Source organism: Phoenix dactylifera, unplaced genomic scaffold, assembly GCF_009389715.1.
Source record: "Phoenix dactylifera cultivar Barhee BC4 unplaced genomic scaffold, palm_55x_up_171113_PBpolish2nd_filt_p 000352F, whole genome shotgun sequence".
Taxonomy (NCBI): Eukaryota; Viridiplantae; Streptophyta; class Magnoliopsida; order Arecales; family Arecaceae; genus Phoenix; species Phoenix dactylifera.
This window is the reverse complement of record NW_024067810.1, coordinates 93,619-109,512: the sequence shown is the minus strand read 5'-3', so window position 1 is coordinate 109,512 and position 15,894 is coordinate 93,619. Positions and strand designations below refer to the sequence as shown.

General features: G+C 35.5%; 2 protein-coding genes across 2 annotated transcripts; both read right to left on the bottom strand.

The window, feature by feature from the left end:
- Nucleotides 1–66: 66 nt before the first annotated feature.
- Nucleotides 67–8,354, bottom strand: LOC103717411 (ribosome production factor 1). Its single transcript, XM_008805786.4, has 11 exons — nucleotides 7,970–8,354; nucleotides 7,777–7,857; nucleotides 6,423–6,518; nucleotides 6,163–6,246; nucleotides 6,006–6,075; nucleotides 5,838–5,920; nucleotides 1,828–1,907; nucleotides 1,559–1,657; nucleotides 1,244–1,349; nucleotides 511–600; nucleotides 67–406 (listed from the first exon to the last, which is right to left on the bottom strand). The coding sequence occupies exons 1-11, from the start codon at nucleotides 8,219–8,221 to the stop codon at nucleotides 368–370; spliced, it is 1,080 nt and encodes a 359-aa protein (XP_008804008.2). The 5' UTR covers nucleotides 8,222–8,354; the 3' UTR covers nucleotides 67–367.
- A 2,163-nt stretch (nucleotides 8,355–10,517) lies between these two features.
- On the bottom strand, nucleotides 10,518–14,650 carry LOC103717413 (ubiquitin-conjugating enzyme E2 variant 1C-like). Its single transcript, XM_039118449.1, has 4 exons — nucleotides 14,493–14,650; nucleotides 11,327–11,466; nucleotides 11,124–11,249; nucleotides 10,518–10,938 (listed from the first exon to the last, which is right to left on the bottom strand). The coding sequence occupies exons 1-4, from the start codon at nucleotides 14,527–14,529 to the stop codon at nucleotides 10,798–10,800; spliced, it is 444 nt and encodes a 147-aa protein (XP_038974377.1). The 5' UTR covers nucleotides 14,530–14,650; the 3' UTR covers nucleotides 10,518–10,797.
- Nucleotides 14,651–15,894: the final 1,244 nt, after the last annotated feature.

The following is a 15,894-nucleotide window of genomic DNA, read 5'->3' as shown; positions in this document are numbered from 1 at the left end:
AACAGATAACATATTATTTTGCAATCATGCTTATTCTTTATACAAGTCACAAATAAGTCATGAACAAATCATAAAGATGGTGAATGATTGAATAACTATTTACTAAACAATTATTTGAAAATCAATTGGATGATGAAAAGTCATGAATAACTTGAGGACTTCCAATATTTCAGAAAATGTTCTCACATTACTTTGAAACAGTCAAAACATATAAAGCTCGGATAACCAATGTAAAAAAAATTGCTCGAGAAGCTAGGACTATGTTGTTAGACACCAACAGATGGAAAAGATAAATGCAACTGCTGCCGATACCTCGGCCAAAAACTTCACCCCAAAAATCAAGTGACTCTGTAGCAGATTCTCTTGATTATAAGAAAAATCTCCTGCGGCTAGTATCCATCTCCGGCTAAAATACACAAGAAGCAAAATATGATGAGGAAAACAGCACAAACAGTTGCACATTATTAATGGCAGAAGATGCTATTAAAATGACACACGAATAAAAAATACCTTATGGACCCATTCAAACTCTCCACCTTTTGTATCAAATGTTCCATGCTGCAGACTAATTAATTTCATTGTGAAGCGAGGGCCACACTCCTGCATGTTGGAAACAAAATATGGTAAAGGACTGCTACAATGGATACATAGCCAAATATTAAAAGATTAAGACCCACAACAAACATCTTAAGTTGTTTGCTATGGATAAACTTTCAGAAATGGTGTCGCACAACAGATTGCAAAGATGAAAGGACATTAAGATAAGAGTGCTTGCTGCCCATGACCTGAGATCCTTCTACAGTTTTACTCCAACAAGGTCCAGCAAATTAGAGACAACCAAATAAAATGGGTCCATACCAAGTCAATTAATCATGTGCATGAGTGCATGCATGACTGTTTGCTGTGCGCATACATGTCTCTACTCGAAGGGAACACTTATGGTAAATCTGGTAAATGTGCTAGACTTTCTAAAGCTTATGATGATAGGGTGAACACAAAGCAAGTTTTGGATCTTTTTCAGATGCACTCCAATGAAGGTGTGGGAATATTCAATGGCTGCTGTGTTGGATTAACAGAGAACACAGACTAGACTAAAATTCAAGCTGAGAACATTTGCTGTCATTAGGAGAACACAGAGGGAAAGGAAGAGAGATGATATATCTTGACATGTGAACCAAGTGATGAAATTACAATAGCTGGAAACGCATAGCCAAATGATTAATAATTGCAGATAAACCTATACCTGAAGGCGCGCAATCACTTTTTGCTGTGATGCATTCTTTTCCTTTGCACCCTTAGCTGCTTTATCCTTTGGGTCGACTTTCTTTTCTTTTGTTTCAAATATATACCTAGTTTCCACAGTCAATTGAAGCTATTAGTAAATTCTAGAGGGAGTAAAAGCTTCAGATCTCTAATACATTTATAAATAGGACTACAGAAAATAGAAAAGAGAACCAACAGAGGGCCACTTTGGGCATTCAAATTATAATATCACCATCTCAATAGTTAACTACATCAAAATATACAACTGATAAAACAGTGATACATGCATATATACCTATGATGGCGAAAGAATATGAAGTCTCGCTGATTGTGGAAGGTTACAACTCGACGGCCACGGAAGTTAGGATCATGAGGGAAAAGAGATTGTACCATTCTAATGAACAGAGAAAAATCCAACAGGAAAACTATTAGCAAGTACAAACAGATAAATATATTAAGGAAAAAAAGAAAAAAGGAAAACTAAAAAGGAGAAAATAAATAAATTAAAAGAAAGGGTAATGTATCATTTGGCATCTCAAAAATTTATTGAAAAATATTAATCACCTTCCAATACGATGACCAAGGCGTGTGGTGAAGTTGTTCAGTACTAACTCTGGCATATGGCTTGTAGGTCTCCCATGATTCTGTTAATTTTGGAAGAGAAAAATAGATATGTAGAGTTGAAAAAGAAATAGGTATTGTATTCTTGCATGTAAGATCATACAATGTCAATATTTCAATGAATTATAAAACAGCAGCACCCAAAATATGCAAATATTAAAACTTTATAAGGTTAAAAAAATTGCTAAATTCAATCATGAAATATGCACAAAAGAAATTTAATAATTCAGTGCACAAGTCAACTATGGTCATAAAATGATCAGTGAAATATGTGCAAAAGAAATTTAACAATTCAGTGCACAAGTCAATAATGGACATAAAATGCTCAGTGAAATGTGTGCAAAAGAAATTAAATAATTCAGCACACAAGTCAATCATAGACATAAAATGCTCGGAGTAAATCACAATATTTAGTAACTGTAGATAATCATCCTAGCATACTGGAATCATATCCGGAGTCAAGGAGCAAAGGAACAAGAATGAAAACAAAAAACAAGATGGCTGAAAGGCACATGATTCAGCATATCACAGAGATTGCAATATGCAGAGAAACTAATAACCAAATGTTGAAGGTTGAATAGACCAAAAATTAAAACATATAAGTATGACAATATACTAAATCATCTAGTATCAAACATAGCTTTACAACTCAGAATCCTGATTTAAAAATCAAATATGTTACAGCATGACTATGATATTATTGGATATCTGAAAAATTTAAATGGACTACTAGTTTATTTATAACTATACAGAAAGTATAAATCATATAGACTGAAGCAAAAAAATAAAAAAAATAAAGGCATATAAAAATGAAATTTAAAGAATTTATATATAATACAAATACTTCTGGAGGCATAGGAGTAATAATTTCTCATTCTGCAAATATCCTCTTAAATACTACTGAACTATAACCTTTATTTCAGAACCTATATTTAGGGAATTCTGTCCCCAAATCCAACACAAGCCTCTGCTTTCTAATTGAGATAATATAATTCTTTATGATAAATAAAATTCTTCAAAGCATATTTATTCCAATCTTGAAGAAAAGTAAAAACTATCAGTGGTCTATAGGATACGTGGATCAACATTCCTTGTGGATGTTCAGAATATCAGGTTGACCAATTGCAACCTATATGGGCCGTTATTCCTACCATATTCAAATCGATCTGTGGCAAACAATTTTTGACAGAAGATATGACCCCCTCAAAAATATTCAAGAATCCTTCTATCAATTAATTGCTATGGAGGTAATATTGTGAGCACATGGTGGACAAAATTTCTAAGAGGTCCTTGGTTGCTGAACCAAAAGAGAGAACCAAGCACGAAGTTCTCTTTAATAGGTCTGGAAATGGGCTAGGTTGGTCCAAGGCACACCCCTACCCGAACTAGGCTTGAATATGTTTTTTAGGTTTCGTGTTGGGCTTAGGCCCAAATTGTTTTGGAAAACCCAGGCCCAGACCTGACCCGAACCCGATTGAGCCAGGCCGAATTTGTGGAGTGGACTACAATTCATTGAATCACAAACGGCTTTCTCATTGATAATTCAAAATTCTCATCATTTGAACATATCTTGAATCGCATCCAACTATTATGCCTTCAGAAGATTCTATAGAAGCTTGAAAACACCAATATTTAATAGTTGTAAGCACAATGATTTAAGGAAGGATGACGAAGGGTTTGGGACTTGTTCAAACCTAAATTCTGGCTCCGTTTCAGACCTTGTTCGGGCTCGGATCGGGCTCGAACCGGGCCCCAGCCAAGCCAATTTCAAACTCGAGTCCGACCCGAAAAAAAAGTGGGCTCTATGTTTAAGCCCAAACCCAGCCTGAACTCTTTCGGACCCAGCCCTTAGCTCATCCCGAAGTCGCCCCAGCCCGTAGCTCAACCCGAAGTCGCCCCAGCCCATAGCTCAACCCGAAGTCAGCCTAGCCTGATGGGCCTCGGGCCGGCCCGAGCCCATTTCGGGCCCTAATCTTTAGCTATTTAAATTCAAGCATTCAAATCTTTAAAATAAAAATTTGTGGAACAAAGAACAAACTCACAAAAGTGAGAACAAATATTAATGTTCACAAAAGTATGCTTGACATAAAAAATTAATTAATCTAACTTTTATGTCTTTCAAAGGCAAAAGAAATTGCCTAATGTATATACATTGAAAAATCATCATTTTGCATCAGACTTCCTAGATCCTGTGACTTGATGGAAATGAGGCATTACAGTATGGCCTCAAGGTAATAATAATTGGTGGCCTGTTGAAAATGTGGGAAAATAGGAACACTTAGCCATATATGTCAGCAAATCAGATGGGCAAAATGTAAAGAGTTTTGTAAAGAGTTTTCAACTATGTCTTAAGAGAATACATGCACAATTGTTGGCCAAAAACCCATGATAACGACTGATAATATGTAAGTAAAGCAACTCGGACAATGTTTATATTTGATTTTGTGCATGACAAAGTTCTAAAATTACTGCTATTAAATGGAATCATTATGATGTATAACATTTATACATTGACTTGATTGAGACATGACAGCAATCCTGACATTCTGTTGTTCCCATCAAAGCTATACACTTGCACCCTTAACGTAAATTTAAAACTGCTTTGCATGTGACATTCATGTGACTTTTATAGAAGAAGTGAGAAACTATGATCCCATTAGCTAAACAAGAGAAAGGCCATGATCCAATTAGCTAAACAAGAGCATAGCTACGATCCCATCAACTTATCTTTATAGTTTATACATGCTACACCCATGGTTTTTCTAGAGGAAGTAGTTGATTGATAGTAAAAGCCCAGCATATGTCATGAATGATTGCATATACTGACTAAAGTGGAATAAAAATCCAATAAACAGCTTCAATTCATCAACCAACCAAGAAAGTAGAAATATTTGATGGAGAGCTGTGACCTTGAACAATTAAGATAATGAAGAACTGTAAAATCCCACAAATCACTGAATGCTACTATATATATGAAATGCACATCTAATTCAACAGCTAATTTGATGGAGAGTTGGGATCCCACTAATCAATGAAACATTATTCACCACATATGATGCATAGAATTGATTGAGAAGGAAGTAAAATTTAGATGTGATTCAAGATGAAGGAGTATTTCATGCACAGCTCTGGATGCAATATTTAGTGATGATATAAGAGGAAGAAGTATTTGAGAAATAACTATAATTGATCAGAGAGGTGAGAAGTAGGGACTAAAGGTAACATGTAGAGCAGACATACAAATAAAGAAAGGTGTCCCTAAAACACATTAAGAAAAATGGTAAGTGGTGTTCATTAGAAGAAGCTGCTTTCCAAAGTTACCAATGGAAGTGCAGAATTAAATCAGCTTTCTAGCATTATCTCTAACAGATGGCAAGGATGGAGCAACGGAGGATGTATGAAGTCATGCTCAAGGGTGGAGATGCCCACTGAGAGTTCACATTATAATAGTGAAATTGCAAACAGGCTACTCTCTTTTCGTTTGAATTTTCTCACGTGGATGTGATGGTAAATTGGTTCACATATATTAATACTTAGTTGCCTCTTTGAGAAAAGAAGTTCCTCTGTAGCATTTGAACTAAGCATCCAAGTTGATTGAAGTTAATTTTTTAAATGTATATTGATATTTAATTGCCTGCTTGAAACACCCTTTACAACTTTTGAACCAAGTTAGACGATATCCAAGGTGGTCAACTTCTCTAATAGAACTATGATTACTACATACAAGACGTAGGCAAGATCCAACATAATATGGTCCCCAAGGGTATGACTGCTACAAGACAAACAAAGAACATGCCTGGAGGAAAAACAATCCATCCACAGCTAAGACAAGTATTCTACTTAATGAAACATAAATAAATATGGAAATTATTAAAGAAAAACTTAACGTGATCAAAGGTGGGCAATTTTTTTGAAAAAGGAAGAAAAATATGCAGCCCAAGTGGGAAAGATACCTTTATGTCTTTGCGCAAGACAACGTTTGATAGTTTGAAATGCGCAGTAGGTCCATCCGGTAAGTTGATAATCAGCAAGGCATCTACAAATTATTCATTTAAAAAAAGGTTAAAGACATCATTACCTAAAGAATGCTAGTTTCTTGGAGTTTATGGGTAAATGCAGACCTGGTTCCCTGCGATTAGTATGCACAACTATGATAGAAGTGAAGTCTTTGTTCTTTGCATATTCTATGATCTGCAGAAAGAGACATTTCATCTCCATGAAGACCACAAGAATACAATCATAAGCAAATAAAAACCATGTCACTTTCAGATAAGCTACCTTTTTCAGTTCATAGGTTCCCCTTTTGTAGTAGTGGGCATTTGGGATCACCGACAACAGCTCCTCAATAAATGCAGGACCTCTCTATAAACATAAAAAATGTGAAATATTTGATTGTACGAAGTTCAATTTTTTCTTGCAAATCAATATTCAAGAATATTTATGCTGACAAACATCCCATGAAAGTAGTAGAATAAGTAGACAACTGTCATATAGAATGCAGGAATGAAAGTAAAAGGAAAGATGTAAGGAAAACATACAGTAGAGTTGAAACGACATGTAGTGATCAATATCTTCGGACTTACGTCCTGTTTCAGAACTTCACAAAATTCATCAGCATCATTTCCTGCAAACAACTGCATTTAACACAAAGACATCTTCAATTCAGAACAATAAACACTAGGATCTAATCACAAACATATAACATATTCACTATTCATGAAGAAAATACAAGTATCAAGATTTGAGTAGTTAATACAGTCACACAACTACTACATAAATTCTATTCTCATACTCAGAACTGACAAATTTTAAACATTCTTTGCATCAAGTGGTATCTGTTTTGACAGAACCAACCTTACATACGCCTACAAAATCCTTAAAATCTACTCTGGTCTGTATCCTAAAATATTCCAAACAAAATATTGAACCATGATGATACTGCTCCCAAGCATTTTCAAGCCCCTTATTGCAAATATACCTTCCTCTTCCTCCATAACACTGCCATCAGAGTGGTACTGGCCTATCTCTTTGGAAGAAGCACTTATGTTTTTGCAACCAACTTTCATATGATAAGTGATAACCATAAGCAACTTTCACATAAGCAACCCAGTGGCACACCATTGTGTAGCCCAATGAAACCACCAAATTTAGCATATCTATCCGACTTGACTCCAAAAAGCACCTAGCAGGAGCTATAACCCTTTGTGGTTTCATCCGCTGGCAAACTTCCGATATTCACATTTATTCCAACCTACTTCCAGATATCAGGGAAATATGCATTCTTTCTCTCTCTCTCTCTCTCTAGATTACACTAATAACCTGAAGGTGTTTATGTTCCAAGTCCAACTACATATTCCATTCCACAGTGAGCACACTTTCCAGACTTCATTACAAATCATATAACAAGTCTTGTGCCATAGAGTTTTACTTCATCAAACCCAGTACTGTATATGACCCTAAAAATTGGCATATAATGTTATAAATTGGCCATATAGTGTCCTTCATAATTATGAAACATCATTGCATTATTAGAAGTTCATACGAAGGGGGCAAATCTTTCTATAACATACAATGGTAAAATGCCACGTATCGCTACAGCTTGCTTTGAAACAGAACACCCTGTGGTTATCCCATATTTTCTTTGTGTCAATCTTGTACTTTAAATAAAATTCCCACATTGTTTTGAGAAAGAGGAGAAGAAAAATCATTCAGGCCACCAACCCAAATTCCCAATCCAGTCAGTGCCAAAAATCACAAAACACTCTAAATTTCGCTGCCTAATTTCTTCACAATAACAAAAGTACAGTAACAAATTATTAAATTTCACAAGATTAATGTAAAGGAACCTACAGAACTAAAAACAAAAATCAAGAAAACAGATAGATCACTCGCCTCCTCATCATCCGGTTTACAAACGGTCTCATCAGGCTCCCTTGTGTTCTCAATCGTCCGTGGAACCTTCTTTAGCGGAGGCTAAATTTCAACAACAAAAAAATACGATTCTTAGGAAAACAAGAGCTTAGAAAAAAGCCAAAACAACAACAACACACACAGAGAGAGGGAGGGTGGAAGAGTTATTTAATACCTCTTCGCCGAGCTCGATAGCTCTCTGGAGAGCGGCCTCTTGGGCCTTTGCCTTCTTCCGCTTCTCGATCCTCTTCTCGCGCTTGAGCTCGGCGTGGACGGCGCTCCTCTTCTCCTTGTTCTTTATCATCGATGGGAGCGTCCTCCGCTTCTTCTCCTTCACTCCTTCGCCTCCTCCACCTCCCCTCTCCGCCGCCGCCGACGCCGCTTCCACTTCGCGGCCGTCGGACTTCTTCCGCTTTCCGGTGCCCATTCTCGCCTTCTTTCCCTCGCTCGGTCCCGCACTGCAAGAGGAGTCCGCAATGGGGCCGACGGCGAACTAATTAGGGTTTCAAGTACAGGGCGGAGCCGGCAATTGTCTGGGCTTGGCTGGGCTAGGCCCGCCGAAATTGCTACAAGGGATCAAAACTATATTATATAATAATATATACTTTTTATTAAAAAAAGTAAAGAACATCCCGACCGTCCATATTTACGGGTGTCAACTTATGAGCTGCGACTAACTAGCCAACCCCTCCCACAACTGACCCGAATTGAATGGGTTCAAGTTTTGGCATAAACCGTTTCAAGTTGTAAATAAATTGATCTGATTTGACTTATGGATCTAATTCAAGTTAAAAGTTCTGATTCATTTTCACTTATTTAATAGTTAGATCGAAATCAAGATATAAATTTATAGTTTAAGATTCATTTACTTATTTAAGATCCGTTTAATCTAATTTAACTTATTTGTTAAACAAATTATATGGGCCAAATCCAGTTACTAGTTTAGTAAAAAGTTTAATTTGATTTTAAATTTTTGACCCATTTAATAGATTGGTCAAATTAAAATGACAGATCGATCCGTATCTGACTTGACTTGTATCGGACCCAGTTCAATCTATTTGCCGTCATATTAAGCTAATGTTTTTTTTTTTCTTATATCTAAGAGTCTATATCGATGGATGTTGTTGCTCGGAATAATGGACACTTTGTGGCAGGCATCTCACCGTGACTTTTAATAGGGATATCTACCGTTAACCAATATTTACTTTCCCAAGTCCAAAAGCTTACGTTGGTGGATAATTATATCCTAGTGATGGATGCGTCTCTTGCAAGTAGTATTGTGACATTGAATATGAATGACCATCATATCTATCCAATTTGTACTTGGATGTACTTCTATGTCATCATGGATTATGAACGTACTTTTGTTAATATCCTTTTCATAATCTTTAACATGGCTAATATTTAAGTTAGTGCTCACATGGAAGGAGGGAACTAAGATTATCTTATGTATGGGACTATCATACATGTTTTATCTTTCTATATGGGATGATAATAGTCATATATTCTTTAATGTTGAAGCTTATCTATCTTATGTATCTACATGTATGGGTGTTCTTGTTAATATGTCATCTGTAATATTTTTTGTTCTGGAATCAAGCTCAATGCTCCTCTTTCTACCAAAAAAAAAAAAAAAAGAAGTGATGAGTGGTAGAGAAAGGTCAAAGTCCTTAATAATCTGATCATGATTTATGATTCACTAGAGCAGGATAACTTTGTCTCGTCCCCTTTCCAGGTTGTGCCTTGAGGTTACCCATGAGAATTTTGACTTACAAGTGCATGCAAGGAGAGCACAGGTTTCCTGGGTAAAAAGAATTTGAAAAAGATTAGCCAGAGCCTGGTTACTTTCATTAAATAAAAGATAACAAAGAAATGCAAGAAGAAAGCCAGCCAAAAGAACAAGAAAAGAACCATCAAGTAGAACTTTCAGATGCCCTCTAAACACAGCAACCTACTCCAAACCAAGTTGGCTCCCAAACAAGAAGGTCCATCACTTACCTGAAACCCCAGTAGAACTGAGGCTATTAGATCCCAAACAGGGAATCAAGAGGTTGCAACTTCAAAATCCCAATCAATCCATCACCATATGATCCAAACTTGATTCACATTCATTTAGCAGGCGGCTGCTGTTCTAATATTATAACGGCCGTTATAATAATTTCAAAAGCCCATTTAGTTATGTACATCTACAGATACATAGATGCATGCACCATACACAACAGAAATCAATTTTAGAAAATGATTTTTGTTCAGCTGATATCCTATTATAATAGCTGTTACATACATTGCTGCTCATTATTGGCTCACTTAAACATATCAGCTGATATTTTTGGATCACAGTGGCTAATATAAGCTGTTATATAACAGCCACTACTTCGGCCACATTGGTGAATACTGAATAAGGATCTGTCATTACACCGGCATTATCAAAACGTTATTCAGAATCATCCGCATCCAAATCCAAATCTGGTTTGCAATGACAGATTAACCCCCAATTCTAATCCAATTGCACTTGGATTTTGGCTTAGATGCTGCTTAGTTAAGCAGGCTTATATTCAGTTATGTTAAGCAATGAAGGTACATGCCCCTTCACCATGAAGGATAAGGCGAAAGATATTTGACAGCACATTGCTCCCGATTACATTCATGATCTAATAAAAAAATTATTATGCAAAACAGGAAAGCTCAATGGAAAGATCTTTATCAATTTCATGAACACCAACTAAATCAGAATCTGATGTAATGATAAATTATATCACATGGTTGGTCCATACAAACTAAATTCCAAGCACACACCTTCCAGGTAACACAGAACAATAAGGTCAAGGAACAGGCATTCTGAACATTAATTTCTTCAAGTCCACGGTGCAAATGATGCACAATTACACCAGCTAAATACAACATGCAAACTTCCACCTCAAGCACTGTTCTAAGAAAGACTTGTTGATTAACAAACATACAAAAAGCTCACTTCATCAGAAGATGACAATCACACCCAACAACCTAGAAGAAAGTTCCTTCTGGAGGCTGGACTAGTTTCCGGTTTTGTGGTGCTGCCATTTCTTTTTTAAGCTGTGTTAATATCACCTCCATAGTGTACTCGCGTTGCCAGTTTGCCAGAGGGCCAAATTTTTTTGCCTCTACCTGCAATTCATTTGACCAAACATTAGTCTTAGAGACCAGTTGGAGCCTAAAGCATACTGATGATACAAAACTGAATGCAAAGCAAATATCTTTACATGTCTGCGCATGCATGCACAAGCAAACAGGATAGTTAGGAGGGGGTGGAAGAGAGAGAGAGAGAGAGAGAGAGAGAGAGAGAGGCATACAACTCCTGTCTCAGGATTAACACATGTCATGTTTATTCGTGAGTGGAATCGAACACTGGGTGGTTTTTCAGGATAGTCTTTGTCACAGAACAACTTCAGCTGATATATACGGCCTTCATGAACAGTCTGCAAAACAGTGCAAGTAATGAAGATGATAACAGAAACCAGAATATATTTGGGGTTTAAGTACAAAAGTAACTCACGTTATGAGGGCCAATTATTGTGCCTGTCCAGGAACGCATGTAGATGTCATCTCCATCATCCATACCATAGCTAACTGTTCCATCTCCAATGCCCTTTTCTCCTCGTTCAAGCTCTTCTAGCAATCTGAAGTTCCGAGGAACTGTACAAAAATGAAGGAAAATATTGGCAATGGAACAATGAGCCATCATCTTCACAGAATAATGGGTTGTCTCCTGACCAAGTATCCGGCCACAGTATAGTACTCCATGACTTTTATAGAAATCCAAAGCATTCACATAAAAGTTTACAAGCATAAATTAAAATATTCCTGAACTAATTGCTCTCAACCCAAAAACGAAAGGTTAAAAAAAGAAAAAAGAAAAAGACTACGGAACTCAATGTCTAAAATCATTAAAGCTTAGAGTCTCCACACAAGGACTGAAGCCTTCACATAAGTTTTCTTTTTTCATATTCTGCACGGGTCTAAAGAATCCCAACTTGAAAAGGAAATGAGCAGGGATTTTGTTTTTTCACAGCCATCCATAACCCTCGCATGCATTGAACATTTCCCATACTGGTGCTTTTATGGCAGATAATACTAACAGAATTTCCACCCAATCGAGAATTTCTTTGAACTGAGAAGTTGATACAATACATAAATGTATTTATCTTACATCATGTCTTTGTCTTACATCACTTCGTTCTTCAGCATTACACAGCCATGTGATGCCATTTTCTAAATTAGTACCAGAAAAAGCAGGTAGACAAGCATGTAGAGTTACAAATGTTTTTTGATCCAAAAAGTCAATAACAATGTAAAACGAAAACATCACTTAAATGTTCACATAAGAAATTAAAAGACCTTAATCCTTCATGAGACCGTAAATGAGATTAGTTTCTTTTATCCTTGTGTTAATTGAAGTGACAAAAATATATACTTAAATGGTTTTCTACATAGGGTCTTTTAACTCTGAGCAGCCATGCTAATGAAATCTCAAGTTTAAGATGTAATTTCAGAGGATAGGTACCAAGGTAGCATACGGTTGTAAAAGAAAAGATTATATAAGATAATACCCTGAACAATTAAGGCAAACATGCTGTCAATAGTTACGAATATAGTCAAATTTATTTCGGTAGGTTTTTTAATCCACCATGTTATGCTCTTTTTCTTAATTGGAGGGCTCATCACCTATATAATTTTCCTTTGCGAATCTATATCACTAGAGTTATGGCAGAGTTTATGTTTGAATATTTCCACCAAGACATATCTCACTTGGTGAACAATTAGAAAAACATAAACTCTGCCATAACTCTAGTAATTAGTCCTCATACTAGAATTAATGTGGCAAACAATTAGAAAAAGGCACTCATCTCCCCAACCTTGCGTTAGCGCTTTCAAACCATGATAACTTGGTCTAAACAAGACTGTATGCACCTAAAACATTTAAGGATAGGCCTCCCTTGAGAACCCAAAATACCTGTATCTTAGCTAAAACAAGTGCCTGGATTTAATGTTATGGTTCTGAAAGTTATGACTAACTAAACATGAAAACAGGAAAATAATAACAAATAAAATTTAAGCATTATTCTGAAACAAAATTACTAATCTTAAGGGCACTCAATGATGAGCAAACACTCCACACCATTTATGAATTAAAGTGGATGATACAATAACAAAGTGTCTTGATGCTTACTGAGTAATTCCAGATGATTGTGTAATATGTCTAGAGTACTTGAGGTGAATTTATAACCGATACAAGATAAGCAAGATTTTGATAAGTCGACCCTTTACTACAAACTTGAAGGCTTTTTGAACGACGTGTCTTTGGAGTATTAGTAAGCATTAATTCAATTCAAGTTACCTGGTGAACCTGTTAAAGAAAAGGAACTCATTTTGATGTGCCTTGATACATAAAGGACATCAACTCCTTGCTCAGTCTCCACTGAGTCACCTCCATGGATTTTCACTGTTAAATTGCAGTTTACTCTGTAAACCTTTAGCATTTAAATGTTTTTTTATTGCAAATGGAACAATGATGGTGTTCCAGTTCCTTCCTCGCTTCTCCAAGGTTAATATTCCAGGATTTGCTTCTGTTACTGGAGCTTTACAAGATCCAGCAGGTAATCCATCTAACCTTTCAATCAACAGAAAGCTAGTATAAAGCTGGTAATTGTACAAAGTGCTAAACAGGTTGGTCTAGAAATCATCATCCATGAAATGGTGAAAACATGCAGTTGTAGTAATCTAATAGATAAGACAAGTGCTAGCTTTGTATATCCAAGTTCCAGTTTGGAATATATTAGTAGAAATCCGAAACAGCCAAATGACAGTATGTTGAACTGTTCATGGTCATTCAGTGGTTAATTGCCAAATGACTTGTATTCTATTGCGATGTTCTCCTGTCTTCAACTTCATCAATAATTTATCTCTTATCCAGCAAATCCATAGATTCAGTAGACATGCCACCACAAAGGGAGTGTAGATTTTTGAAAAGGTATATAATCATCTCATTTGTGCAAGTTTAAAACCTGATGCCGGTTCCACATATCTTGGATCTCATGTTGCTTCTCTTTGTATTCACAGGAATTCCTTTTCAGACTACTCAAAACATGAGAGTTCTGATAACATGGATGGAAAAAACCTATGCACAGGGGTTTTAAAGACTGCTAGACTGTCCAGATGCACTGTTATTGCACAAGAAAATTGCATCTCTACCTAGTAATTTGCTTCAGTCTGAGCATCGTGACTCTGGCAGTCCAAACTAGAATACTACACCTTGCTACTTATAGGAATCAAGCTAGGTTTTAACACATATAAGCCACACCCAAAACCTTGGCTGATTCTTAAACTAACCGATCAAATAAGCACCAGTTTCTCATCATAAGAACGTCCTACAAGATTTGAGGCACATCAAGGAAACAATTTGAACCATGAAAATATTATGTTTTGATTAAATAATTCGTCAAAAGAATCGCATAATCTCTTCCCCTTTCCTAAATTTTCACGGACGGATCTGTACCAATTTCACTGTAAAACATGGAAAATGAAACAACCACGCGCAATCGTTTATCACAAGCAGCAAGAAAAATACGACCAATGAACAATAAGATATCCGAACAGATCCAGATGAAGCCCTAATTCGATGAAGATTTCGAGGGGGAAAAAAAGGCGAGTTTTTTTCTCACCGACGACGCTGGATCCACCGGAACCTCCAAACGTCATGAAGGATCGCTATTTCTTTCCTCCCTGAATCTTTCTCTCTCGTTCTCTTTCCGGATGTTTCCTTCGCGAGTACGAGACTCCGTCGCAGCCGAATAAATTCCAAGGGTGGATACCTCCACACGTGTTTAGCTCCGTATAATAAAAGTAAAAGTCGGCGTTGGAGATAAATGCTTAGATCCGGACACCTCAGCAACCTCGTGATCAAACGGCTAAGGGAAGTCAACCCAAGACCAAATTTAAAAAATAAATAATAAAAACCAGTAGGCTACGTGCTCCAAATAACGGTAGCTTACATCAATATATCCGCACAAAAAAAAAAAAAAGTTTTTTTCATAAATATCTTCATCAACATTAAATGCAAATATTTTTTTAAATTAATATTTACATGTATACCATCGTAAAACACTTGTTTTGCTATTATACTCTTTTTTTATTCTTATTTTTGTATATGTACCCACGTCATCTAACGTCGTTAAAAATTTAACGGTTTCAAATTAAAATTATTAAAATACCTTTATTTGGTAGATGTGCAAAAAAATTTTTTTTATGCAAATATGGTTTTTATTTTATTTCAAAAAAGTAATTTCAAAATTTTATTTTATTTTTAATTAAAGTAAATATGGCTTTTATTAATGGTGTTAGAAGAACAGTTATATTAGGGGTATTTATGCAAAAATAGTATTTTATGAGAGTATTCATATAAATTTAATTTTTAGAAAGATATTCATGCAAAAAAATTTATAAAAAAAAAAGCCGGTAAAGGAGTGGGGAAGAGGACTCTCTCAACTCCCCCCCCCCCCCCAAACCCAAAATAGCTTCAACCAATCAAAGACTTATTTGATTGGCAAAAAAATAAAATAAAATAAAATAAAATATTTTTAAAAAAATAATATCATAATATATGATGTCTGAAAAAAATTATATATTTTTAAGCAGATAGCTTCTATATTTGGTTGAATATTTATTTTTTAAAAATATTATATACAATATATATTATATTAAAAGATCGTACATTATTCTATCTAAAAATTAAAAAATATTTTTTAAAAAATATCTCAAATTTCAGCCAATGAAAAGATATTTTTTCATGTCCTATATAAATATAAATTTATTATTTATATAAAAAATATTTTTAATTTTTAAAATAAAAATTTTAATTAATATTTTTTAAAAAAAAGATCGACGCTCAAAACTTGAAAGAATTCGATGAACTTGACTAGCTGCCACCTTCAAATCATGCTAACGAGAATGATGATTTGAGTGCATTAAGTTTTGGTTGGGATCATAAAACAATATGATTCTTGTATTAATGACCATCCTGCTCAGTCAAAATATTCTTGGCCCAAGGGCCAAACAAAATTGCAT

Excerpts from the sequence above, each read along its gene's own strand:
- LOC103717411 (XM_008805786.4), bottom strand. The coding sequence starts at position 8,221 with ATGGGCACCGGAAAGCGGAAGAAGTCCGACGGCCGCGAAGTGGAAGCG. Across the intron at positions 5,921-6,005 it reads TACTAATCGCAGGGAACCAG|ATGCCTTGCTGATTATCAAC; the intron begins GTCTGCATTTAC and ends AATAATTTGTAG. Across the intron at positions 1,350-1,558 it reads ATATTCTTTCGCCATCATAG|GTATATATTTGAAACAAAAG; the intron begins GTATATATGCAT and ends TGTGGAAACTAG.
- LOC103717413 (XM_039118449.1), bottom strand. The coding sequence starts at position 14,529 with ATGACGTTTGGAGGTTCCGGTGGATCCAGCGTCGTCG. Across the intron at positions 11,467-14,492 it reads CGGTGGATCCAGCGTCGTCG|TTCCTCGGAACTTCAGATTG; the intron begins GTGAGAAAAAAA and ends ATTTTTGTACAG. Across the intron at positions 11,250-11,326 it reads CAATAATTGGCCCTCATAAC|ACTGTTCATGAAGGCCGTAT; the intron begins GTGAGTTACTTT and ends ACTGTTTTGCAG.